This window comes from Procambarus clarkii, chromosome 40, assembly GCF_040958095.1.
Source record: "Procambarus clarkii isolate CNS0578487 chromosome 40, FALCON_Pclarkii_2.0, whole genome shotgun sequence".
NCBI classification, from domain to species: Eukaryota; Metazoa; Arthropoda; class Malacostraca; order Decapoda; family Cambaridae; genus Procambarus; species Procambarus clarkii.
In genome coordinates this window covers 28,197,809-28,223,815 of record NC_091189.1, presented here as the reverse complement: position 1 = coordinate 28,223,815, position 26,007 = coordinate 28,197,809, and the positions used below count along the sequence as shown (strand labels likewise).

Sequence of the window (26,007 nt, the reverse complement as noted above, 5' to 3'; positions counted from 1 at the left end):
GTTGGGCACGCATCTCTGGACGTACTTCCCTAGCAATGCTCCTGGTTATTACTCGGCTCGACTGTGTGTGCCACGGTCGTGTCTCTGCTCTGCAGGTGAAATTGTGTGGTCTGGCAACGCTGTCGGCCGGGCGCTGGTTCTCGATTTTGGTGGGGTGTGGGTGTTGTGTGTTTTGCTTGGCCACTTTGTGTGAGTTGCCGTGGCTTTTCTTGGTCAGTATACTGTGGGACGCAGCCTCGATCTTCGGTGCCTTTTGTTTAGTCTTTCGGCACCTGAATCTTTTCTCAGTATTCTTTACGCTCTCTTATTCCTGTCAGTTTATGTCCTCGCCTGGTTGTCCTCCCCTAGTTTTGCTTGAGGGGTTGAGCTCTGGCTCCTGGGTCCCGCTTCTCAACTGTCGTTCAACTGGTGTACCGATTCCTGAGCCTTTTGGGCTCTTTCATCTCTCCCTTTGGTACTGTGTCTGGTGTCTGCCTCCGCCACACCGCTGGCTACTGCCTTCCATCTGTTACCTGCTCTGACACTGACAGGGTTCTTTCTACTTTCCCTGTGGTTCCTTGGATACTCAGTTTCCACTTGTGTCCCTTTCTTTGCGTACCGCACGCGTTCACCGGTTTATCCTTCTCTATCCTTTCATTTCCTCTGAGAATTTTGTTGGTTGTGTTCTTAGTCTCCCCTTCCTCTTCTGTCTTCGTGTCGTGTGTTGCATTCTCGCAGCCTGTCCTCATAACTTGTGCCTCTTCGCTCTAGGGCTTAGCCTCAGGGCTTGCCTCTGCATTTTCCAAAAGGGGTGCGGGCTCCATGCTGGGGCCGCATACTCTGGGTTTGATCTTTTGTATGTGGTATACGAGGTGCTTGCACTGCCTGCGGGTGGGTGTTGCTTCCGTTCACCCACTCTTGCCCCTAAGATTCCTTTTTGTTGGGACGGGTAGAGATAGGTTTATGGTCCTGGCTCCTGTTTTCTGTTCCTTTCGGGGACGTTCTTTTTGTTTTCATGCAGTTCACGTCTTGGGTAGTTCTCATATATACCTCGGTGATGCATGCATCCTTCTTTCCTGCTAGAGCTGCTTGCGCTGCTCCTGCAGGTTGCAGGGTTGCTTTTTTCGCTTCGTGTTTCGGTTCGTGGTCCTCGTTTCCTTGTTGGCCTCTACCTGTTCCCTGGTTCTTTGCCGGCCTTGGTTGCGGGCACTTCTTTGCTCGGTACTTACCTAAGTGTAGTTACAGGATGAGAGCTATGCTCGTGGTGTCCTGTCTTCCCAGCACTCTTTGTCATATAGCGCTTTGAACTACTGATGGTCGTGGCCTCCACCACCTTCTCACCTAACTTGTTCCAACCATCTACCACTCTGTTTGCGAAAGTGAATTTTCTTATATTTCTTCAGCATCTTTGTTTAGCTAGTTTAAATCTATGACCTCTTGTTCTTAAAGTTCCAGGTCTCAGGAAATCTTCCCTATCGATTTTATCAATTCCTGTTACTATTTTGTATGTAGTGATCATATCACCTCTTTTTCTTCTGTCTTCTAGTTTTGGCATATTTAATGCCTCTAACCTCTCCTCATAGCTCTTGCCCTTCAGTTCTGGGAGCCACTTAGTAGCATGTCTTTGCACCTTTTCCAGTTTGTTGATGTGCTTCTTAAGATATGGGCACCACACAACCGCTGCATATTCTAGCTTTGGCCTAACAAAAGCCATGAACAATTTCTTTAGTATATCGCCATCCATGTATTTAAAAGCAATTCTAAAGTTAGAAAGCGTGGCATAGGCTCCTCGCACAATATTCTTTATGTGGTGCTCAGATGATAGTTTTCTATCTAGAACCACCCTTAGATCTCTTTCTTTAAAGATTTCTCACATAATATATAGGTTGTGTGGGGTCTATGTTCTCCTATTCCACATTCCATAACATGGCATTTATTAACATTAAATTCCATTTGCCAAGTGGTGCTCCATATACTTATTTTGTCCAGGTCATCTTGAAGGGCATGACAATCATCTAAATTTCTTATCCTTCCTATTATCTTAGCATCATCAGCAAACATGTTCATATAATTCTGTATACCAACTGGTAGATCATTTATGTACACAATAAACATCACTGGTGCAAGAACTGAACCCTGTGGTACTCCACTTGTGACATTTCTCCATTCCGATACATTGCCTCTGATTACTGCCCTCATTTTTCTATCAGTCAGAAAATTTTTCATCCATGACAGAAGCTTACCTGTCACCCCTCCAATATTTTCCAGTTTCCAGAACAACTTCTTATGTGGAACTCTGTCGAAAGCCTTTTTTAGGTCCAGATAGATGCAGTCAACCCAACCATCTCTTTCCTGTAATATCTCTGTGGCTCGATCATAGAAACTGAGTAAATTCGATACACAGGATCTTCCAGATCGAAAACCATACTGTCTGTCTGATATTATATCATTTCTCTCCAGGTGTTGTACCCATTTAGTTTTGATTAGTTTTTCCAATACTTTCACTATTACACTTGTCAATGATACAGGTCTATAATTGAGGGGGTCTTCCCTGCTTCCACTTTTGTAGATTGGAACTATGTTAGCCTGTTTCCACACGTCTGCTAAGATTCCTGTACACAGGGATGCCTGAAAGATCAGGTGAAGTGGAATGCTGAGCTCAGATGCACATTCTCTCAGAACCCATGGTGAAACTCCATCTGGGCCAACTGCTTTGTTCTTACCGAGCTCCTTTAGCATATTTTCCACTTCATCTCTAGACACCTCTATCCGCTCTATGTTGTTCTCTGGAATTCTTATTGTGTCTGGTTCTCTGAAGATTTCATTTTGTACAAAAACACTTTGGAACTTTTCATTTAATGTTTCGCACATTTCCTTTTCATTTTCCGTGAATCTGTTTCCAATTTTCAACCTCTAGATATTATCCTTTACCTGCAATTTGTTGTTTATGAATTTGTAGAATAGGCCCGGTTCTGTTTTACATTTATCCGCTATCCCTTTTTCAAAATTTCTTTCTGCCTCTCTCCTTACTGCTGTATAGTTGTTTCTCGCATCTTTGTATCGCTGGTATGTTTGGGGGCTTGGCCTCTTCCTATACTGATTCCATTTTGGTGTCTTTTGGTCTCTTGCCCTCTTACAATTTCTGTCGAACCAATCCTGTTTTCTGGCCCTGCATCTCTGTTTTGGTATAAATTTTTTTGTGCCTTTATCATATATTTCACAAAACTTGACATACATCTCATTCACTTCCTTGCCTAGCATCAAGTCTGTCCAATTATACTCACTAAAAAAATTTCTAAGGTCACTATAATGTCCTCTCCTGAAGTCTGGTTTTTCAACTGCTTCAACTTCCTTATTTTCTTCCAGCTTGTAATGCATTGCATACTTTATTCCCAAAAAGATATGGTCACTTTTACCCAAGGGAGGAAGGTACTGAATGTCAAATATCTCTTCCTCCTTCCTGGTAAATATCAAATCTAGCATGGAGGGAACGTCCCCTTCCCTCATCCTCGTAGCTTGTTTAACATGTTGATACAAGAATGTATCGAAAGTGGTGTATAGGTTCGTGTGCCTATTGGGCTCTATCATGTCTACATGTGACATTGTATGGGGGTCAGCCTTGTTACTTGTGTGTGGAGTCACCACATTACTTCCTAGTGCTTTCCCGTTACCATTCTGACACTAAAAAAAAAAAAAAAAAAAAAAAAAAAATTCTATCTCTGTGGCTCTTTTTGGTACTCAGTTTCCACCTGTGTCCTCTTGTGCGTGTGCCCCTGTGTTACATAGCCTGTCCTTATCAACCCTGTCAATTCCCTTGGGTATCTTGAATGTGGTGATCAGGTTTCCCCTCACTCTTCGTCTTCCAGCGAACTGTGGTTTAATTCCCGTAGTCTCTCCTCATGACTTGGGTAGTGTACTTTTTCTTTCGGAAGGGGTTCTGTTCCCTTCTCTGTTGACTGGGCGCTGGGGGTGCAGCTTGCTCTGTTGCCTCTCGCATGGTCCCGCTGTTGGTGGGCGCTTTGGGTTGTCTTCCGTCCTCTGCTGGCGTCGGAGGACGGCTTCTCCCCCTTGAGGGGGTTCAGAGCTGGCGGGGTGGGCTTCTTTCCCTGCGCTTCGTCATTTCCTCTTTGTGGGGCGTGGTCGATCCACCCCATCCTTCTGGGGTTCCCGTCTGCTCTTTGCAGTCATGAGCTTTTCCCGTCTGCAGTTCTTCTGGACTTCTTCAGTCTGCGCCCTGGATCCTATGCCCTCCTCGGAGGACTGTTGTCTCCTGTTCGGATTCTGTTGGGGCGGGTGCATGGATGGTGGCCCTGGACCTCCAGGTCACTTCTTGGCACATTCCTCTCTAGTTTTTCTGGGACTAGCACGGTTGGTGGTGGGGCTTCAGGTTTGCTGTTTTTATTGCCTTCCCTATTTTGTAATGGGCACTTCGTATACTTTTTGCATCTTTACCGGATCTTAGTGCCCTGTCCTAGTCTGAGATTCGGTGTCTGGCCTACCTCGACGACTGGCTGGTGTGGGCTCCCAGTCAGTCCGCTTGTCTGCTCGCCAGGGGATGGTTCTTTCCAGATCGCCGGGTTTGGTTTCCTGGTGATCTGGAGGTTTTTCCATCTGTTTCCGTCCCGGGTTCGGACCTGGGCCTTGTTTAAGACTCTTGGGCCCCTCATTGTCTTCCCTCCAGAAGTGTTACTGCGGCTGTGGTCCCGCCTTCGGCTGTTCAGGAGGGGGTCCCGGGTTGCTCAGCGGTTGCTTGAGCGGTTGTGCGGGAGTCTGCACTTCGGCATGCTTGGTTGCCCGCGGAGTCAGGTTTGGCTACGGTGTCTGTTGGTTCCTGCGGAGACTCCCCTTCCGCCTCTTGCATTCATTGGGTTCCTCCGGGGATCTTGTGTTGGTGCTGCGTCACCAGCTTCCTCTTTAGGGTTTTCGGGGTTCCGTGCCTTGGCACCTCCCCGAGCCTTCGCTCGATGTGTTCACAGACGGGTCGTCTCTCGTCTGGGGCTTTGTGACCAGTGCTCACCAGGTCGGCCGAGGTTGATGGAGTCTGTCTGTCTGTCGGGCTCACAGCACGGTTCGGGTGTTCATGGCTGTCTGGTTTGCGCTTCGGAGGGTTTGGGTCACTAGGTACTCTACCATTCAGCTCTGTTTAGACTGTTCTCTGGTGGTTCTTGCCGGAACCACAGGGGTTTGGCTAACCGTAAGGTTCGTGTCCGGGGTGTGTCCTGCGTCCTGGCGGACAGCTGTCTCGGTTCATTCCTCTTCGTGGGTTGGCCAGTCGTCGCCGATTCGTTTTGTTGGCTCTGTCGGGCGTATGGACTCCTGGCCATGGACGTCTTCGGGTCAGCATGGTCTAGGCGTCGCCCATTTTGTGGCGCCCTTTGCCACCTGCGAGGACTTCACGGTGGATGCTTTCGGCAGGACTGGTCGAGGTGGGGGGTACCTGTTCCTCTTCTCCCGGTCCAGCTGTTGCTTCGGATTCTGGCTCGGTTGCAGCCCATTCCCACGAGAACAGTCCTTATGGTTCCATGGTGGCCGGCCCGGCCTTCTTTTCAGACGCTGCTTGATAGGTGTCCGTACCCGGGGCGTTTTTCCTGAGGCTCTGCCTCTTTCAGCAGGCCGAATCGGTCCTGTCCGTGACTGGTTTGGCCTTCCCCTTGGCTCTTCGCGTCTGGTATTTTGACACGGGTATCACCATCTCTATGGTGTTCAGGTGGCTTTGTTGACGGTGTCCCACCTGTGAGCTTCGTCTTTGCGATGGCGACAGTATGACGTTTCATACGTTTTCTCGTGTTTTGTTTCCCCTCCGGCCTGCTCATGCGTCGCCTGAGCCATCCTGGTCCTTGTTCAGGGTGCCTTCTTATCTTCCCCTCAGTTTGTGGTAGCCCCTTCGGTTCCGTTTCCTGCTCTTTGGTACTGGTGGTAGCTTTATAGGTGTGCAGCCTTTCTCTGTCCTGGCGACGGTCGAGACGGCTGCTTTCCAGAGGGGTTCTTGGGGTATTGGTACTTGATTGGTTTGGCCGGGGGGTGCGTCCTGTGTTGTCCGGTTGTGCTTTTTGCTGTTGCCGGCGTACCGTGTCTGGGGATGCGCTGTTGAACCGGATGTTGATCCAGTTCCTTCGTTCCCTATTTTCAGGGCTCGGGTCTCCCAGGTCGTCCGCATTGTTTTCATTCTTCCAGCCTGCGGTCTGTCTTTGCGCCCGTGCTTGTTCAGACGTTTGCAGCTTTTGCTGCTGTGTTGGTGACGTCTCGGGCTCATTTCGGGCGCAGGGAGTTGTGGGTCGCACAGGTTCTTGGCCGCCCATCCTTATGCGCGTCTGCTCTTGGGCGTTCTTGTTGCCTTGGGTCGCAGGTTTGCGACCGGTTGTCTTGGCTTTGCGTTGCAGAGTTTGTGGCGGCCGCCTCCCGGGTTAGCCCTTTCTTTTCCTTCTCTTTGGGTATGAAGCTCCAGGGAGCCGTAGGGGCTCCCCACAGAAAACCAGCGTTGAATGTAATGAAACGCCATTTTTCTGGGTGAGCCCCGGAGGCTCCCTGGCAACCTTCCTTCCCACCGGTCGGCGGTTTTTTCGCGTTGGTTGAAGCTTAGCTTCCGAACTGGAGCTTGGCAGCCGGCGGGTAGGTCTGGGGCTCCCCCCTCCCCCTCCCGGGGCGGGGAGGGCTGCGCAGACAATCAGCGCGGCAGTAAAGTGTGATGTTTGCTTGTTTCCTTGTGATTGTAGGGAGTTTCTACCTCTATGTTCAGTTTTTGTTTTAGTTTTACCATGTGGGGTTTGTTTTGTTATGCCTACCTTTCTGGGTGCCTAACCCCGGTCGATGGCAGATAAGGAAAACCCCAACCACAAGGGGTTTTCCAGGGCCATTGCTCCCTGAAACCTCTCTGAAGGGGCCAGGTTCTGGCGCTGGTCCCTGGTTGGTCTGAACTCCTTAGCTAATGTCCCGGTCTAATACAACATACATTAGCCCGATAAGCTCCAGGGAGCCTCCCGGGCTCACCCAGAAAATGGCGTTTCATTACATTCAACGCTGGTTTTTTTTGGTTTTGAATATAAAAGTAATTATTATTTATCATGCCATGGGCCCAAGAAAGTTAGTGGTGAGGTTCAACCTAAGAAAAGACATGTGAGGATGACCGTAGAACAAAAACAAGAGATCATTCGTAAACATGAAAATGTTACTCGGGTTGTTGAACTAGCTAGGCAGTACAGCAAATCTATGTCAACGATATGCACTGTAACTGCTAAGAAAAGGACATTATTTTGGCAAAAAGTGGCAAAAGGTGTATCAACAGTCACAAAACAAAGAACACAAACACTTGAGGACATTGAAAAGTTATTAATTTGGATGCACAACAAGGAGTTAGCGGGTGATAGCGTTTCAAAGGCCATCATTTGTGAAAAAGCAAGGCTATTGCATGAAGACTTTCAAAGGACTTCCCTCCTCCCGGAACAAGTTATGCAGATGCGAAAGAGTTTAAGGTGAGTAGGGAATGGTTTGAGAAATTTAGAAAAAGAAGTGGCATTCATAGTGTTGTGAGTTGGTGGAGGAACACAGCAAAGAACTTACCACCAAAGAAATCCTAGGCCTTTACAAGGAGACAAGGAGCAGCAACAAGAGTCAGCCGAGGAAATTTCTTCAAGGGAGGAGGAAGCAGTACAGGATGCTTCTTCCTCAACAGAAAGAAGTGGTGTAGACTATGGGAAGAAATGCAAACTTTTGTTGAAATGGCTCACCCAGAGAAAGCTGTAGTAGGCTGTTGCCTTAACCTTTCTAATGATACTGTGATGCCTCACTACAGACAAGTGTTACAAAGTATGAAAAAACAAGTATCTATGGAAAGGTTTTTAGTGAGAAAAACAAGCAGTAAGCTACACATACCTAGTGGTATGCAGGCAAAACGTAGAAGAGAAGAGAGAAGTCATCTGTTGTTGTTGTAATAGATTCAGCTACTCGGAACAAGTTCCAAGTAGCACGGGCTATGGTGAGCCCGTAACTTACCTGGCACAGGAGTGGGGCAAGTAGCACGGGCTATGGTTAGCCTGAGAAGTCATCACTGCCTGATGTTATAATAGAAGGGGACTCCCTGTCATAGCACTAACACCTCTCCTCCTCCCCCCCTCCTCACCGTCTTCCATACGCCAGCATGAGTCATCAATAAAGGTAAGCTATAACTTGTAGATACTATAGTACTAAGTATTTGTGTGAATTAGGTATGAAATCTATATTTAAGATAATATTTTGGGAGTGTGGAACGGATTAATAAAATTTATATTATTTCTTATGGGAAAATTTGTTTCGTGTTTCGAATTTTCTGCTTACGAACTGTCTCTGGGAATGGATTAAATTTGTAAGCTGAGGTACCACTGTATAACTGAAAAGTTTATCATTCAGTAACCATAAAGAATTGTAATTCACAGGAATGCACATAATCTAAGCTACACAATAGCCATGCACGTTAAAAACAAATTTGTATGCAGCTCAGATGTGCATCCTGTGCATTTTTTATAGTTTATCATTTCTATTACAGGTGAAACTCAGTTAAAACAGTTCTCTGCCAGTCAACATGGAGTTATATTACTCTCTCAGAGTGCTCACTTTGTTCAACAATCTTCTCTGTCCCGGCAACAATTGGAAGGCTGGTTGCCCAAAGTGTGGTCAGTTGTGGAACATCTAGATCTTCAACACATAAAGAATGTAGCGCTTCTACCAATAAGTCCAAGTTTAGATTCCTCCCAATTTATAAGTCTCTCAACTGCAATCATTGTGCAAGCTTCAACTTCACCTCTATCTGAAGCAGCTGTGTCAGCTCTTGATCTTTTGAAAGTGCAAGTTATCCCAAAACCTCCAAAATATGTTCGACATCACCAATTACACAAATATTTCAGTAGTTCAGATGCTCGAGGTGTATCCCAGGCTCTACTTAAAGTGTTGAAAATGTATAAAAGTCAGGATCTTTCAAATAATTTTAATATGTGGCGAAATGATGAACAAGCTCAGGCTCTGCTTAAAGTTATAGAAGTGCATAGTCTTCAGCCACAGATTATAAAACTCTTTAAGAAACTTAATATTTTCAAAGCCAATGGAAGAAACGGTATTGAGATTGATGTGAGCATTAATAATTGTACAAGAATATTTCCTGCTGTTAATGACTTTCCGGTAAACTTTCCAGAAACTTTACTAGTACCATCTAATGAGACTGTTCAACAGCTTGCTAGAAATTTGGGTGCCACTCAACTTTCAAAAGAAGAGTTATGTCTACTTGCCCTACAGAACACATACACAGATAATGATACATCAAAACTTGTGGCATATATTTTCAAGGACAGATTCTTGCAAAGTAGTGCAGGAATTCAGCATCAGCTTCAATTTGTGAGATTTGTACCAAACCAAAGTGGCAAACTTTTCCTACCTAGCCAGCTTTATGATCCTGAAGATATTGACAATGGAGCACTGATTTCAGAAGATCTCAACCCTCAAATCTCCTTTGAGAAGTATTATGCATTGTTACGAGCTCTTGGGATGAGGAAAGTGCAGAACATGCCCATCAATGAATTCACTCAGATAATCACAAATTTTCAAAATAAATCATTAACAGTCAAGCAGAAAGTAGAAAAAGCAGGAGCATTACTCACTGCTCTAAATCGTCGACCCGATTGTCAGCAGATATGTCAAGCTGTAAGAGGTGTTAGTTTTGTGTATGGTGAAACATCTAAACCAGTTGGCTATCCTAACAGTTTAATTTGGGCAACATGCTCTAAGCCTTACAAACCTCAAGATATCAAAAGTTACAGTCACTTTAGGAATGTTCTTGGCTCAGTGGTACCCTTGGTGCATTGTTCTGATATTCAGAATGTTGCTAACAACTTTGGCTGGAATCAGAAGCCCCACATCAAATATTTTATTGAACATTTACAGAATATAATAAAAGTATACCAAATTACTGATGCAAAATGTTTCCACTTAATAAAGGACACATACAAACAACTTTCTGCATTTGTTAGTACTTCAGATGCATGCCATTTAGTCTCATTATCAACATCACCATGTGTTTTCACCGAATTAGGTTTCAGAGATCCTAAGACAGTGTACATCACATCAAAAGTGGGAGACCTTCAGCTTTTGCCATACATGTATCCATTACCTTTCGAGTTACGTGAATGTGGTGGTCTTTTTCGTATGCTTGGATGTTTTGAAACTCAGTCAAAGGAATTGTTTTTGACATTTTTAAAACAAGTTCAACACCACCACCGCTTAGGAAAAGATGCTGATGTTGAACTTGACAGGGACATAGTAATACATGTTCTTCATAAACTAAAAAAATATTCTAAAGATATTCCTCCATCTGAATTGTTATTGCCCGTGGAAAATATTGATGAAAGTTTAGAGCTAATTGAAGTAAATCAGTGTTCATATTCAGAACAGTCTTGTGACTGGATTGACAGTGAAGAACTTGGAGTAAGAGTGGTTCATAGCAGTGTTGGAACCAATCTAGCTAAAGCTTTGGGCGTAGCACCTCTGAATAAGCATCTACTGGCAGGAGAAGAGGCTTTTATGGAATGGGGACAACATGAACCACTTACTACACGTCTGAACAACTTACTACGGCAGTATCGTGATGGTGTTGCCGTGCTCAAGGAGCTAGTGCAAAATGCAGATGATGCTGGTGCTACCACTATTTCCTTTCTTTATGATGAACGTCAAAATGAAGATGCAAAAACAAGGCTAATTAATAATAAACTCAAGGAATGTCAAGGACCAGCTCTATGGGCTTTTAATAATGCAATATTCACCGAGGAAGATTTTGCAAATCTCAGAAAGTTAGGTGCCGGAACTAAGGAATATCAATCTACAAAAATTGGGAAATTTGGACTAGGATTTTGCTCAGTTTATAATCTGACTGATGTACCTAGTATACTGAGTGGATCTGATTACATTATATTTGACCCACACCTGACTTACTTAGACAGCAATAACAAAACACCTGGAGTGAGGTACAACTTTTCCAATGAGATAAATTCATTTATGTTACAAAAACTTCATGGACAGTTTAAGCCATTTAATGAAGTTTTTGGCTGTAATATTCAACAGACAAAGAGATTTGAAGGTACTCTCTTTCGGTTTCCTTTACGAACTCCAGCCCAAGCAAGCACTAGTGAGATCAGCAGTGTAAGTTACAAGCATAGAGATATGAGAGAACTATTACAAATGTTTAGCAAGATTATAGGAGAGCTACTACTCTTTACTCAACATATCAAGGAAATTAAGGTTTTTTACCTAAATAAGAATACATCATCACCAACAGAGAGAGTGCTCTTATTTGAAAGTTCACGAGCAATAAGAATATCATCCCCTTCAGGTCAGACTCAAGTGGAAAGAGTTGCTAACCTATTTAATAATGGTTTTAAATGGAATGGAAAATCTTTTCAGGAAAGCACTTTTTCAGAAATAAAAATAACATGTTCAGAGGAAGGTAGAAAATTGTGCAACATTGATCAAGGTGTTTGGAATGTCACCTGGCTTACATCCTGGCATTGTGGTAAAGGAGACTCGTGCAATTTTGCTGAAAATCTTGGTGGAAAAGCCCTTCCGTTAGGTGCTGTGGCAGTGCCGTTATTAAAACAAAATGATGGATGGCAAGTCCTCAATCTTTCAGAGCTTCCCCACGGGTTTTATAAGCAGAGCCATATGCACTGTTTTTTACCATTGCCAGTAACAACATCTCTTCCAGTACAACTAAATGGATTTTTTGAAGTAGCCTCTGACCGTACAGGCCTCAAGACACAGACAGAGGATGACCGAATGGTTGGTTTAGACTGGAATGAAACTTTGATGAAAGATGCTATAAAGGCTGCATATCACAGTCTTTTATTATCTTTACAATGTGAAGGTTTAAGTCAAAATTGTCCTTATTACTGCATTTGGCCCATAAAGCTTGGAACAAATGATAGGCTATTAACAACCCTCACAAAGCATTTTTATGATAGCATTGTTAAAGAAAGTCTTCAAGTCTTTAGAAGCAAAAATGAATGGCATCCACTGGATGTGTGTAGATTTCTAGAAGAACAGTTACATGAAGAAAAGGAGATAGGAAGAATTGCCTATGAATACATGGACAATTTGATGGAATCTAAAGGCCACTTGTCAATGATAGTGTTACCAAACTATATTCTTACCGGCTTCCAGTCTAAATATATATCTGAAAATATGATTACTCTAAATATTTTTTTCTCAAGCTACTTCATACCAAATATTTCAGAACAATATGTAAGTCAAGACAAGATAAATAAGTTGACCTTGCATATCATTGATACTAAGCATCCATGCCTTTCACAGCTCAAAAGTGTTTGTTGCATTCCTACAAGGCCTAAAGGAAATTTGAAAATTCCTAGTGACCTAATAGACCCTAAAAGTAGAATTGCATGCATGTTTACTGCAGCTGATGAGAGATTTCCAGAGGATCTGTTTTGTAATAATCAGAATAGAAGGAGCACTCTTTGGCATTTGGGTATGAATTATTCCACTATTTCCGTAGCTATGGTGACCAACAGGGCAGAAACAGTTATGGAATTGCCTTGCCATAATTGTGGTGTTGAAAGGTCTTCTGAAATTTTGCATTATATAGGAACACAATCTCTTGATGCACAAAATAATATTTTGAAAAGAATTTATTGTGTACCTTTTTTACCAGTCATGCCCAAGCCACATGACTGGTCTCTTCCATGGGAAGCTGATAATCTGCCAAGTAATGATTCACAAGTCTGCACCTTCCATGCCAAACTGGATGTTCAGAGTCAGTTGAAGTCTATTGGATTTTCAAAACCTTCAGGCATGTGTTTAAGAAAATTCAGACATCTTGTAGGCAGCACAAATTTAATACTGTGGCAGCCTAACACGAATAATAATGAGCTATCCAAATCAGTAATTGAGAAGCTAGGTATTATTGTTAATGAAAGAAAATTACCTTTAAATAAAGTGTGTAAGCAGCTCAAAATATTAACTACTGTGTCACCAGTAGTAAGTGACATAAAAAAGATGTGTCATGATATTTACAATTATTTAGAGAAAATTATCCAGTCTTTCAGCGTAGACATTCCTAAAGAACTAAAAGCATTGAAATATGAAAAAGTCTTACTTACAAAGCATGGCTTTATGGAACCAAGTGTTTTTGCACTTCAAAGTGACACTGACTGCTCTCCTGACTTGTTTTCAGTGCAAAGTGAGGGGCTTATAATGTACAAGTGTCTAATGGAAACCCTAAATATTGGATCAACTTTTCATGCAGATGTTGTATTTCAAGTTCTTGTTAAAAAGAAAGATAAATATAAATTAGATAAGCTAAATGAACATGAAATATTACAAGTGTCCAAGCTTCTTACATTATTGTTCAGTGTTCGAAACACGGGAGACAGTAAACATCAGTTACCCCTTCATTTACTGCACCTTCCAGATGCTGATGGCTATCTCTGTCCCATAGACAAGTTGTGTTGTGAAGATGGTGTTGATCTGAGCTCGGGCAGCTTTAACTGTTTACATAAATCTATTTCAGTATCATTGGAAATGACAAATTGGTTAGGAATAAAAACCAAAACTAGACAGCGTCTTGAGAACTCTTCAAACAGGATGCATTTTGGTCAGAGTGAACCCTTAACAACTCGACTAAAGAACATTCTTAAAGACTACCCATGCGATTATGGAATAATGAAGGAACTGCTACAGAATGCTGATGATGCAGGAGCAACAGAGGTAGCCTTCATTAAGGACTTTCGTTATCTTCCTGATGAAAAACTGTTTGACAAGAAATGGGCACCACTACAAGGACCTGCTCTAAGTGTATACAATAATAAAGGTTTCACAGAGAGAGATCTTCAGAATATTCAAAACTTGGGTAATAGTATGAAAAATCAAGACCCAGCCAGTACAGGACAATACGGCATTGGTTTTAATGCGGTGTATCACTTAACTGATGCACCATCATTGTTGACACGAGGGCCTGAAGTCCCACAAGGAGAAACACTATGCATGTTTGACCCTCACTGTTGGTATGATCCTGGGGCCACTCCTGAAAAACCTGGGGTGCGATTTGAAAATTTGAATGACTTACGAAAAGATCATCCTGATTCTTTCCAAGGATATTTGGAAAATTATTTTCTACAGGAAGAAGGCACAGTTTTTAGGCTTCCACTGCGAACCACTGAAGAGTCTAAAATTTCCAAAGCCTTCCCAATTAAGAGCCTTGTAGAAAAAATTGAGGAATTCCAGACAGAGATGATGCAATGTTTACTGTTTCTGAGAAATGTGCGCAAAATTTCTGTAATAAATATTTCTGATGAAGGGAAATGTCATACTGAGTATTCAGTTGAATCATCTATCCAACAGCAAAATGAGCTGTCAAAGTTGCAACATATGATGAAAACAGGGAGAGTAACTGAACATAACTTGGATTCTGTTGTTAATACTGATATGATGAGAGCAGCCTACATAATGACAATTACCGATTCAAATAATGCTGAATACACTTGGTATATTGTCCAGCAGTTGGGTACAGAAAGCAAAGGCAGCATTCCAGAAATGGTTATGAAAGCCATTTTAAATAAAGATCTCAGCCTGCTTCCTCATGCTGGAGCTGCTGTTCTACTGAAAAGCAATAAAAAAGTTACTGATGATTTATTTACAACATCTTGCTACCTTCCATTGCCATCCAAATCGGGATTGCCATTTAGTGTTAATGGGCATTTTGCTCTAAATTCTTCTCGGCGGAATTTGTGGACTGGAATGTGTGACCTTAAATCTAACTGGAATGCTTGGTTGATGAAGGAGGTGCTTGCTCCTGCTGCTGTGTATGCCGTTGACTACTACAGAAAATTTATTTTCCCAGAAAATAATAACTTGATGACTAAAGGTAAATATGTCCATAATATGTATTTGTGTCGGTTGACCTTCCCTGATGGAAATAATGCACAATCATCTGTATGGAAAATTTTTATGAAGTGGTTTTATGAATGCATCATTAATCAACAACTATGTTTCTTTGATGTTTTCATTGAAAATACATTATCATTCAATGATAAATTTGAATGTAAACAAAAATTGGAATTGACACAAAATGGAGAACTAAAATGGCATGCATTTAACAAGGATGGAGATGAATTTCCCATTTACTTTGCTGATGAGATTAGCAATGAAGATGATCTTCTAAATACACTAAGGCGGCTTGGTATGAAAGTAGGTAGCCATTTTATGCTCGGCCTCCTCCAGAAGGTTGGAGTTGAGGTTCACACACTGAAGCCGGATGTTGCTCTGAGGTTTTTGCATTCCTGGAATAAAGATTACCCTGACAAGTGTACTCCAATGATAACAAGACAAGTAGAACAGACTCCTTTTCTGAATGTAAAGAATGTATGTAAAACCTTCATGTACCTTTCACAGTCAAAAAACTTCTTTACAGAATTCCAAGGGCTTCCATTGCTGCTCACTAATAACATGATTCTCAAGCAATTTGATTCTAAGGAACCAGTATTTATTTCATCATACTGTTCTCTACTACCAAGTTCAGGAAATGAATTTCTAAATATTGAGATGGCCGAATTAGTTCAAAAGAATCTCAAGAACTGTAAGAACCTAAGTGTACTGAAGCAATTTACATTAGAAGACTTGGCTGACAGACTTCATAGAGAATTAGACCAGTCCTTCCACACAAATGAAGATTTTTTGCCATTAGGCATCCATGAACTTCCAAATGAAAAATGGTTGACTATGCTTTGGAAATTCATAGTTAAGTACATAAAAGAAAATTTTAAGTGTAATGACCTTGAAACTAGCATGAAAACCAATTGGGCAAAGGGCAAAGAATATATTCAAGGAACTATTGGAGACTGGGCATTGTACCCTTTGACTGATAATGAGCAGCAGTATGTTGTATCAGTAACAAATGCTTGGAGAGTTTTTGATCCTTGCGATGATTCGGGTTCCATTTTCCATTTCTTACCTGTCCCTCATCCTTTCCAAAGACATGTTCCTACTGAATTAAATCTAACAGCAACTTTGAAAGATCCTTCTGTTTTGTTAGACAACCTTTACTTTCATAGAGAGAGAATTGCTCTTTATGTTACTCAAGATGTTACGATGACTGCTATTGGAAAAATAAGTGAAATATTGGATTATTTTGGTTCCTGCCTGTCAAAGTACCTCTCTTTGTTATGATAAACTATCTTCACTCACTATCTTTGAAGATGTCTTGGGAGCAGTGCAAAATTTGAAAGGCAAAACATTCATTGCACCATCTACATCAAAGCTTGATTTAAAAAGTGTTTCTAAACTTGCAAAGATTAACAGTACAGTCATTTTAAAGGAAGCAACATCAGTCAATATAAAAGCTATCTACAAATACCTGAATTCAAAATGTCTTGTGGATGATCTGGAAATTTATGCTAAAATAATTTTACCAAATTTCACAAATTTATTACAAGAACAAAGAACCAATTTTCTTAAAGTGTTACGTGATGAATTAACAAAAACACAGCACAAAGAAGAACACACTTGGAATGAAGGTTTGAGAAATACTGTTTCAGTATTGAGAAGAACTCCTTTTATTGAGCTAAATGGAAGATTAGAAATGGCAAGTAATTTCTATGATCCTTTCAACCCAGTATTTATGGTGATAAATTTGAGCAATTTACCAGATGAATGGAGAAAACCGGAATGGCACTACTTTCTCAAATTGGCTGGTATGGTATACGAGTTGACTGCAGAAATGTATGTACAGTATGCTAGTGCATTATCATCTAGTGATCCTGAGGTTAAACTCAAGTCCAGAACTCTTACTCAATACCTTTTTGACAACTTTAATAAATTAAAGTGCAGTGCTGCTCAGATAAAGAGCATCAAATTTCTGGTACCAGAAGAATCCAGTAGATTGGAAAAGATTTTACCGCACTATAGAACACCATCTGGATTGGTGTCTTTTTCTGGTGGTGTGCCATTAAAATTTTCTAATATTCTGTGGTCAACTGCATGCCTTCTGCCACAGTATGCAACATCTTGTATTGATGATATTAAAAATAATTTAAATATAATGAACTCTCCTCCAGAAGACAAAGTTTTTGAGCACATGTGTAAACTTTGTGAATTTTTTAAATCTAAACCAGAGAACTCAAATCCAGAAATAGAGTATGTAATGGAAAGTATTTACCAGTATTTAGAACAGTCCAGTCATAGTATTCATACTATGATTATTTGCCAGAATATTCCAATAGTGCATATACCTAAGTGCACCTTTGTTTCTGCTAAATTAGTGATTGAAAATTTGGAGGTTGAAATTATTCCATATTTATATAAAGCACCAATAAGATATGGTAAATATATTAATGTCTTCAAAAAACTAGGAGCCATTCAATCTGCCACTTGTGACACTTATGCTCAAGTCTTGAAGATGATTTATGAAAAGAGTCAGAAGCAAGTATTGCATCCTGAGGAAAAGAAGTGTATGCAGCTAGCACTTAGAGGGTTACTGAATAATCAACTGAAAATAAAAAATTTAACAGTTACTGAACTTTACTTGCCAACGAAAGAAGGGAAAATGGAAAAGTCTTCCGAAATGTATGTGGTAGATATTGAAGAATATTTAGAGGCCTCTAAAGGAAAATTAAATGTACCAATATTTGTTGGATTTGCAGTCTTAAATATGCTAATGAATGATGCCGACTTTGTGAAACGACTGCCAAAACATTTGCAGCTAAAGTTTTTGTCTCAAGCTGTGAAAGAAGACCTTAATAGTAGTTGTGAGGAAATATCAACAGAGTTACTTAATGAATTAAGAGCATTTATGCATTGTGAATCATTTAAGCAAGCAGTATTGAGGATTATAAATCATGATAGAGCCATAACTGGATTTTGTTTAACTGAAGCAGAAGTGGAAGATTTAATGAGCATACTTGAAAGGATAGATGTGAAACAGGTGAAGGTAATTACTACCACGCTAAAGTTTAATGAAGATGAAGTGGGGAAACGAGAGAGGAAATTTTTTGTAAAACCTAATAATGCAGAAAAGAACAAAATAACCCTGTATATTTCTGATAATATTTCTGATTATATGATTGTAAGTGGGCTATGCAAGGCTTACAGGCACTTGCTTAATACAGTCTCAGTACCAGTGATGGATAATTTATCAGGAATACTGAGATTACATAAAACACCACAACGTATATCTTCATTTTTGAATGAATTGAATATAACAGCATGGGGAGTTAAGAACAGTGCACATGAATTATATCGAACAGATGTAGGTTCATACCTTCCTGAACAGTTAATCCCTTTGCTGGATAATGAATTTTGTCAATTTCATGAAGGAGAAATAGTCTGCTTGAAGAAATATATTCTTGGAGGGGCTGAAGATACTGATGAAGAGAATGCTTACATCATTGTTCAAGTGAAACATTTGGTCACAAGTCATGGTAATTTGTTTCTGGATGAATATGAAGTTGATACTGGACGTGAAGTAAAATCTTGTGCAATTGTTCGAGCTCATCAGCTATATAAATTTGTAAGAACTAGAGCAAAGGATTGTAATGATTTGGTGCAAACTGAACAGGTTGAAGATAATACTTCTGAAAACCTGGATAATGGTTCTGATAACCTTTCTGAAGAAGAAATTATGAAGACTATAAGAAAACAAATGAAAGAAATATGGGAAGTTGCAGATGAAAAAGAAAGACGGCATCTGATACGTCGCTTGATTCTTAAGTGGCATCCAGACAAAAACATTCATATAACTGAACTCAGTACTCGTGTGATGCAGTATATACAGAATCTACTGAAACGGTTACAAAATGGAGAAGTGATACCAGATGATGATGATGATGAAGATATAAAAGCTTCAAGAAGAGCTCCCCAAGACTTTAGAGATATGTTCAGAGAGGGTTTCTCTGATGACTTCTTCAGTAACATGTTCCGACCACCACCAAGATGGCATTCAGGATCCTTCCGATCCAATAGGTACACAGGATTCTTCACAGCTGATGAGCATACGGGATTCTATGGATTTTCGGGATCTTGTGGAAGCCGAGCACACAAGAGAAAGATGGCTGATCGTCCTGAAGCCCTAAAATGGTTAAAACAGGCTGAACATGACATTGCTGAAGCTCACAAACGTGACGGAGGATCGTCATGTTGGACCATGTTCATGTGTTATCAGGTAAGCTTGATATTTAATTATGCATTTTTTCTGGGGGGAGCCCCGTCGGCTCCCGGAGCTATCCAGGCTGAATGGATATGTATAACTTTCTGGCATCAGTCAAAGTGCTAGGAGTTCTTGCCTACCGGGAACCACGAGCCAGAACCTGGCCCCCTCAGAGAGGCACGAGGAGCAATGGCCTATAGAAACCCCTTTGTGGTTGGGAGTATTCTATGTCTGCCATCGACCGGGATAGGCACCCAGAAAGGTAGGCGCCCCAAAACAAACCCCTATTCTGGTAAAAATATTGCTACCAAAAGCCGAACGAGTGGACAGAACTCCCCCAAACAAAGTTATCTAACTAGCATGACATCATCACGTCGCTACGCTACCATCTGCGCAACCCCCCCCCCCATCCCCAGGAGGGGGAAGGGGGAGACCCAGACCCTCCACGCCGGCGATCCAACTGGTAGTTCTTGGCTGGTGGAATTACTGTCTGGTCGAGTGCCTCTGGCTCCGGTTTTTGTTTCAGTTTCTGTGCCTTGTGGTGTGGACTGTCTCTACCGGTGGGGTGTGAGCCAGGAGTAAGATTCCACAGTACTTGGGCTGCATGCGCCTAGGGCTATCTTCCCTAGGTGGCCTGTAAGTACTGCCCTTGGGGTTTGGGGCCACCTTCCACAAGTCACCTTGGGTCCTACCTCCGCTGTGTCCTTTACTGCTCGGTACTAGGCCGCCCTTGGAGTCGGCTGGGGGTTTGTTGCCCTGGTTGTCTCTGAGTAGGTGGTAGTTTTCGTCACTGGTAGGGGCGCGGGGTACTCCACAGCTAGTTTACACCATAACAGCAGCCGGCTCTGTTCCGCCTGGGTACGTTGTCCTCTTGCGGGGTTTTTCTTTTGTTTTTGTTTTTGCCTGGTGGGGGTCTGCCTTTATGGTCCCCCATTCCTGTTCTAGGTGATTTCTTTAGATTCCTTCAGTTGGTGGTACTCCCCGCTTGGCCCCCGTGAGTGGACACGTCCCGGGGGTTCAGCTTTAGCAGTTTGTTGGTAGCATTGGGTGCCGGTTCGCGGTACCCTGCCTGGACTTCCCTTAGCGTGTACCAATGGCTAAGGGCCCTAGAAAACCCCATGGGGGCTCCATGGTCCTATAGGTGTGTCCCCGGAGTCCCCCTCGCGTCCTGTGAGTTTGACGGTTGATCTGTCCCATTGTCTCAGGGTGACACTCACCGGTTGTGCGTCCGCCATGCTGCCTGTTGGGGCATTGTTCTTGTGGCCCAGAGTCATACGACGAGTGTTGTTGGTACGTGCTGCCTTTCACCCAGGCCACTGGTCATGATAATCGGGTGCAGGCGGCTGCGGTGTTGCTTGCGGGTTATAGCTTGCTGTGACGCTCTTGGTTGTTTGCGGCCCCAGATGCCCCGAGGCTGCCCCGTTTTGGTGGTTGGGGTCCGGATTTGGGGGTGGGGGTCGCTTCGGCTCTGGCTCCTTCCGCTCTTTGTCCTTCCCATTCTGTTCTACTCACTTCCTCCCTTGCTTCCTGCTCCGAACCATAGGAGGGTTTCGGGTTTGGGGCGGGGTCTGGTTGAGTTGAAACTCGGGCGGTCTCGGGGTTTCCTCTTCCGGGGTGGCGGCAGAGGCATTCGAGTCGGTTCCTCCAGCCGTGCCGTTTGGGTCTGACCAGTGGGTTCCCTTCCTTAGTGTTTGCACGGCTGCCCCAGCTTTTCCTTGTCAAGCTGGGGCTTTGGGGGTGCGGCTCGGCCCCGGGTCATGCCGTCGAGGTTCCCGGGGTTTAGGGAGGGGTTGCCTGAGGGGCCTCGACCCCGTTTGCCCCTCCTGGGTCCTTGTACCTTTGGTGAGGGGCTGGCTGTTCTTCAGCGTGGGAATGTTCCTTCCCTCTCTATGTTCCTGTTGTTTTCGGGTGTACCCCCTCCCTGGGTTCGGTTCCGTGTTCCTTCGGGTTCGTCGGTCCCGTCGTTCCTGGGGGTGTGTTTCGCCCCCTTTTCCTTACCCTTTTCGCTCTTACTGTTCGGAAAAATAAAATTGAATGTTTATTCAGGTAAGGTGTATTCATGCAAGGTGTGAAACACGCGTTGATGGATTTACATATTGTCTAGTACATACAATGCCTAAACCACTTCATATCGTTGTCCTTGCGTGTCCCTTGCTCAGGGGTGCTTGTCGTGGTTCTCGTTGGTTCGCGAGTCTCTTCGTACCTTCCAATATTTTTGGAACGTCTGTTGATTTTCGATGAGGTTTTCCTCTGGTCTTTTGTCGGCTTCGTTGGTTACCTTCTGTCATCTGTTTTCTTTTGCTTCGTTTTCGCCTTGTTTTGTTTTTGCGTCGTCTCTACTTCCATTTTCGGCGTTCTTCGTCTTCGTTACACAAACCTTCCTGGTGTTTGTACGATGTGTGTTTACGTTGTGTCTGTACGTTGTGTGTACGATATGTGTCCACCTGGTGTACGAGCCACGCCTCCCGGTGGACGGGTGGTGCATTCGTACCTCGTGTGCTGGGGCCACGGTGTGCGTTTTGTTTATGGGCAGTATGCTCATGTGTTCGTGTCGTTTCTCGTGGTTTTTCCACGGTTTCTTGCTTGTTTTCTCCCTCCGGTCGTGGCCCTCTGGATGCTGAGGGTGCTCTGGATTTATATCTGGGGGTGTCACTTCGTTCTTCCTCTACTTCCGGGTGTGGGATGGCTCGGCGTGGCGCCGCTTCCTCCCCCTCTGTCCTGCTCCGTCTTCTGCAGGGCGCTCGCCTCTGGACGTATTTCTCCTTCGACTTCTGAATTTTATTCAGGTAACGGTACATACCATGCCTATTGCCTCGAGTATGCTTGGCTTTCGGGCACACCATTAGCGCTCTCCTGGTATGTTACTTGGCTCGCCTGTGTTGTGGCACGGTCGTATGTCTGCTCTGCAGGTGAGGTTGTCATGTCTGGCGCTTCTGTCAGCCATGGGCTGGTTCTCACTTTTTGGTGGGGTGCTTGCGGGGATTGAGCTCTGGCTCTTGGGCCCCGCCTCTCCTGTCAGTTGAGTTGTGCAGTTTCCTGAGCCTCCTGGGCTCTGTCTTCTCTACAGTTGCTCCTGTGGGTGGAGTCTGCCTCCACCACACAGCTTCTTAGTGCTTTCTGCTTCCTTTCCCCTCTGACATTGATCAGGTTCTTTTTCGTGTCTGTGGCTCCTTTGGGTACTCGGCTTCCTCCTGTGTCCCCTTGGGCATACGACCATACAGACATCAGACCAGAGGAACTGCAGAGGGCCTATTGGCCCGTACAAAGCAGCTCTTATTTCTTCCCACCCATTCCCGATCATATACATGTCCATCCCACGTTTGCACAAATTGTGGGGCCCCACCACCAAGTTACGCAGTAATTGGTTCCGCGAATCACCGACCCTGTTACCGTGCCGGTCATTCCTCAGGTCTTTCCTGATTCTACACTACTCCGTTTAATGCCCATTGTTTCGTGTACAAAATGTGCTGCAAGGGTGGCGTGTGCCTCTGTCCCAGTATTGTTTTGTGAAGATTGGCGATAATTAACACAACCACTCAGAGGCTACATATGTTTTGTGTATACAGTGGTATGTGGGTGTTATTTTGGTGGGCAATGGTGCGAGTTTAGCACACTGGGAGTCGGTACGGTTTCTCGCAAGTGTCTGTTCTAGACCAACCACACTTGCAGGTCAACTAGTTATTATTCGCTACTCTGCTGCTTCTATGCTCGGGCGATACCTCGCCATTCTCCAAAGGTTGGCAGGCATATTAACTGGAAGTTTGGAACGGTTTTAGTTCCATAATTGGTCCTCAGTAGAGCTTTGCTTCTCTCGTTAGGCTAATGCGTTTGGAGCGAGTATCTTATTGAGATAATCTGCTCACTCCACCACCCTTGTTCACTGCTCCATCCTTGTTTACTCTTCGCCGCTTGGCAGGATAGAGTCGATGGCTCCTACGAGGGGTATTTGGTGTGGTGTGTTGTTTGGTCACTTTGCGTGGTCTTCAGTGACTTTTGTCCCTGTCTTTTGTTCTTTGTTGTCCTGTGGGGCTCTGCCCCGCAATTCGGCGCTTTTGGTTTCAGTGTCGACACCTGGGTCTTTTCCCTCTCGGGACACTCATTCCTTGCCTAACTTTGGTGCCTGACTGCACCCTGCTGTCCATGAGGTTCATTGGGTATGTACGCCCTCCTCTACACATTTTGTGGTTGGTCATGTGCCTTACTTCCCGGCCGCTCCTTGGGCCGTATTCGGGGTTTTCCTTGCCTATTTCCATTTTTCCTCCTCACATACTCCACCTATTTGTGTAGCTGGGTCAGTGCTTCTAGCCTATACTGTTATTTGGGGCTCAGGTCCTGGCTCCAGTTTTTTCGTTCCTTTTCTGGACCGGGTGTGTTTGCTTTCCTGCGGTTCACGTGCTGGGTAGTTCTCTTCTTGGATGCCTCTGGGCCGCGTGCGTCTTTCTTCCCTGCTGGAGCTGGTTATCTTGCTCCTTTGGGTTGCAGGGTCGTAGTTTTTCGATTCGCATTTTGCGCTTTCGTTCGTGGTGCTAGTTTCTCGTCGTTTGTGTCGGCACTGATGGGTTCTTTATTGGTCTCCCACCTGCGTGTTTTGTCTCGGGTGCGGTGTGTGGTTTTCCTGGCGGTCCTTCTGGTTTTCCTATCACTGCGATGGGTTCTTCTGTCTTTGATAGGGTTGGCTTGTCCTCTCTTTGGGGTTGTTCCGGGTCACTTACAATTAATGTACTGTATCAAGTTTGGAGACTTGTACATATTTCAGTGCAAGAAGCAAGGCAAATAGTTTGGTCTGAAGGGGTAGAGGCCCAGTTGTTTATATGAACTCCCCACTCAAAATATAAGCCATCGCCCATTGTCAGGACAACTGCACTTCCAGCTGCACCCGTGGTGCGGTGTAGGGAACCATCAGTGTATATGATTTGAGAGAGAGAATGCTCTGTGGACAGAGCATCAATATGACTTAAGGCATTGAGCCTTGCCTCAAGATGAAGCTTGGGCTGATTTCTTATTTGCTTCTTGAGTGAAAAGGAAGGGATTAAAATTGGAAAGTGTGTAATCTCCCACAGTGCAGTAAAGTGCCATTGTTGTCTCAGTTGTACAAATTATAAATCTGATACATACTGAGTTGAGTTCCAGTTTTAGTTATCCATTTGGAACAATGTTGACCTTCAATAAAGAAATTTTGGAGGACTTCTGTGCAAGGGTTAGGATGAGCTAGCCTAAACATTTTTATACCAATTTGACAGTTAATTTCAGTAACACGATCAACAATGCTTGGAATGTTAAGTTCCTTTCTCATGGTAGCCTGAGTGATAACGTACAACAGCCTTGCGAGCTCTGAGCCTCTCTTTATACTGACAACAGTCTGAATACAACAGGACCATACAGTGGCACTTCAAGACCAAGATATTTGAATCTGTTAACATAGTCAAGCTGGGAGCCATCATACAGTTGCATCTTGCAAACAGCTCCTCCCTGCTTGGGTAGGCACCTATTTAGTATCTTTGTTTTCTCTGCTGAGATGACTAAACCTAGGTCCTGGCATGAGTCTAATACAGAGTTCAGTGTGTTCTGCGTGTTAGCATACCCAGTGGTGTGTATCATTATATCAGTACAGCTAATGGTATGCACGTTGGGTTTGCTCGGCACAGAGTTTAACAGCGTGTTTATTAAGATATTAAATAAGGTAAGACTGAGGACACCTCCCTGTGGGGTGCCTAGTTCAAAGTCTCTTGTTACACTCCTATGCCCCTGGAAAAATACAGATGACTACCTGCTGGATAAGTAATCTCTGATCCAACAAAGAAGCCGACCACCAATATTCATTCTTGCAAGCTCACTCACGGTAACATGTCGATTTGCAATATCAAAGGCAGACTTGAGGTCTAGGAAGGTGGCACAGGTATATGACTTTTCAGGGTGCAGGGTAAGAAATGTGGTGATGCAATAATGCACACTCCTTCAATGCATGAAGCAATATATCTGGGGGAAGAGCATGGTTATTATTCTGTTGAGGAGATGGTTTAGGACCATTCTCTCAAATGTTTTGCAAATGCAGCTAATAAGGGAAATTGGGCAGAAAGCATTCTCTTGATTTGTCTTAGGAATTGGAATGATTATACTGTTGGTCCAAGAGATAAGAAGTTCCCCAGTAACATAGCTCATATTATACAGCTCAAAAAGGGGATTCCCTGGTACTAAAGAAAGCAAACGCAATATGCCATAAGTGATACCATCCTCACCGGGGGATGTGGCTTGACCTTTGTTTAGGGTTGAAAAAACTCGTAAGTGGTACGTTGCATTCATCTTCCTTGTGGAGCATGAAGTCAACGAGCCTTTCTCGATCTTCGTAACCAGCATTTAATCTGAATTGTGTGCCTGGGGGAAGACTATTGAAGCTAGAGGTGGTTGCCCAAGTATCGACTAACTCGTTTTCTCTGTGTAGAGGGTGAGGGTGTGACACTTGGCTGATCTTATAGCCTTTAATTCTTTTAAGATCCTTCCATGCCAGGCTGAGGGTGATTGGGGGGGGGGGGTGAAAGTTGAGACTGTTAACATGTTTTAACGTGTTAATAATGGCAGTACAGTTGGGTTCATTCTCGACTCACAATTGGGAATTCCAAGTTCAAATCCTGGGGGAAGGGGGGGACAGAAATAGTTGGGTGTACAGTATTTTGTATCACCTAGCAGTAAATATGTACCCAAGAGTTAGTCTGAATCTTGGGGAGGGTCAGTAATTTGACCTGGGGAACCCCTTTTCCCAGGTCAACTGGGCAACTGCACTGACCTCAGTCCAGTCCAATATATATATACACACTGGCTACCTGTCCCCAACAATGAATTATTGTTATATATAATGCAGTATTGAA

At 43.5% G+C, this 26,007-nt stretch overlaps 1 protein-coding gene across 1 annotated transcript in view; it reads left to right on the top strand.

Moving 5' to 3' along the window:
• LOC123757771 (sacsin-like) overlaps positions 1-26,007 on the top strand; it is a 138,012-nt gene that overhangs the window by 93,459 nt on the left and 18,546 nt on the right. Inside the window, 2 exon segments of the mRNA XM_069338905.1 lie at positions 8,498-16,140; positions 16,142-19,159. Coding sequence (XP_069195006.1) covers positions 8,498-16,140; positions 16,142-19,159 — 10,661 coding nt within the window.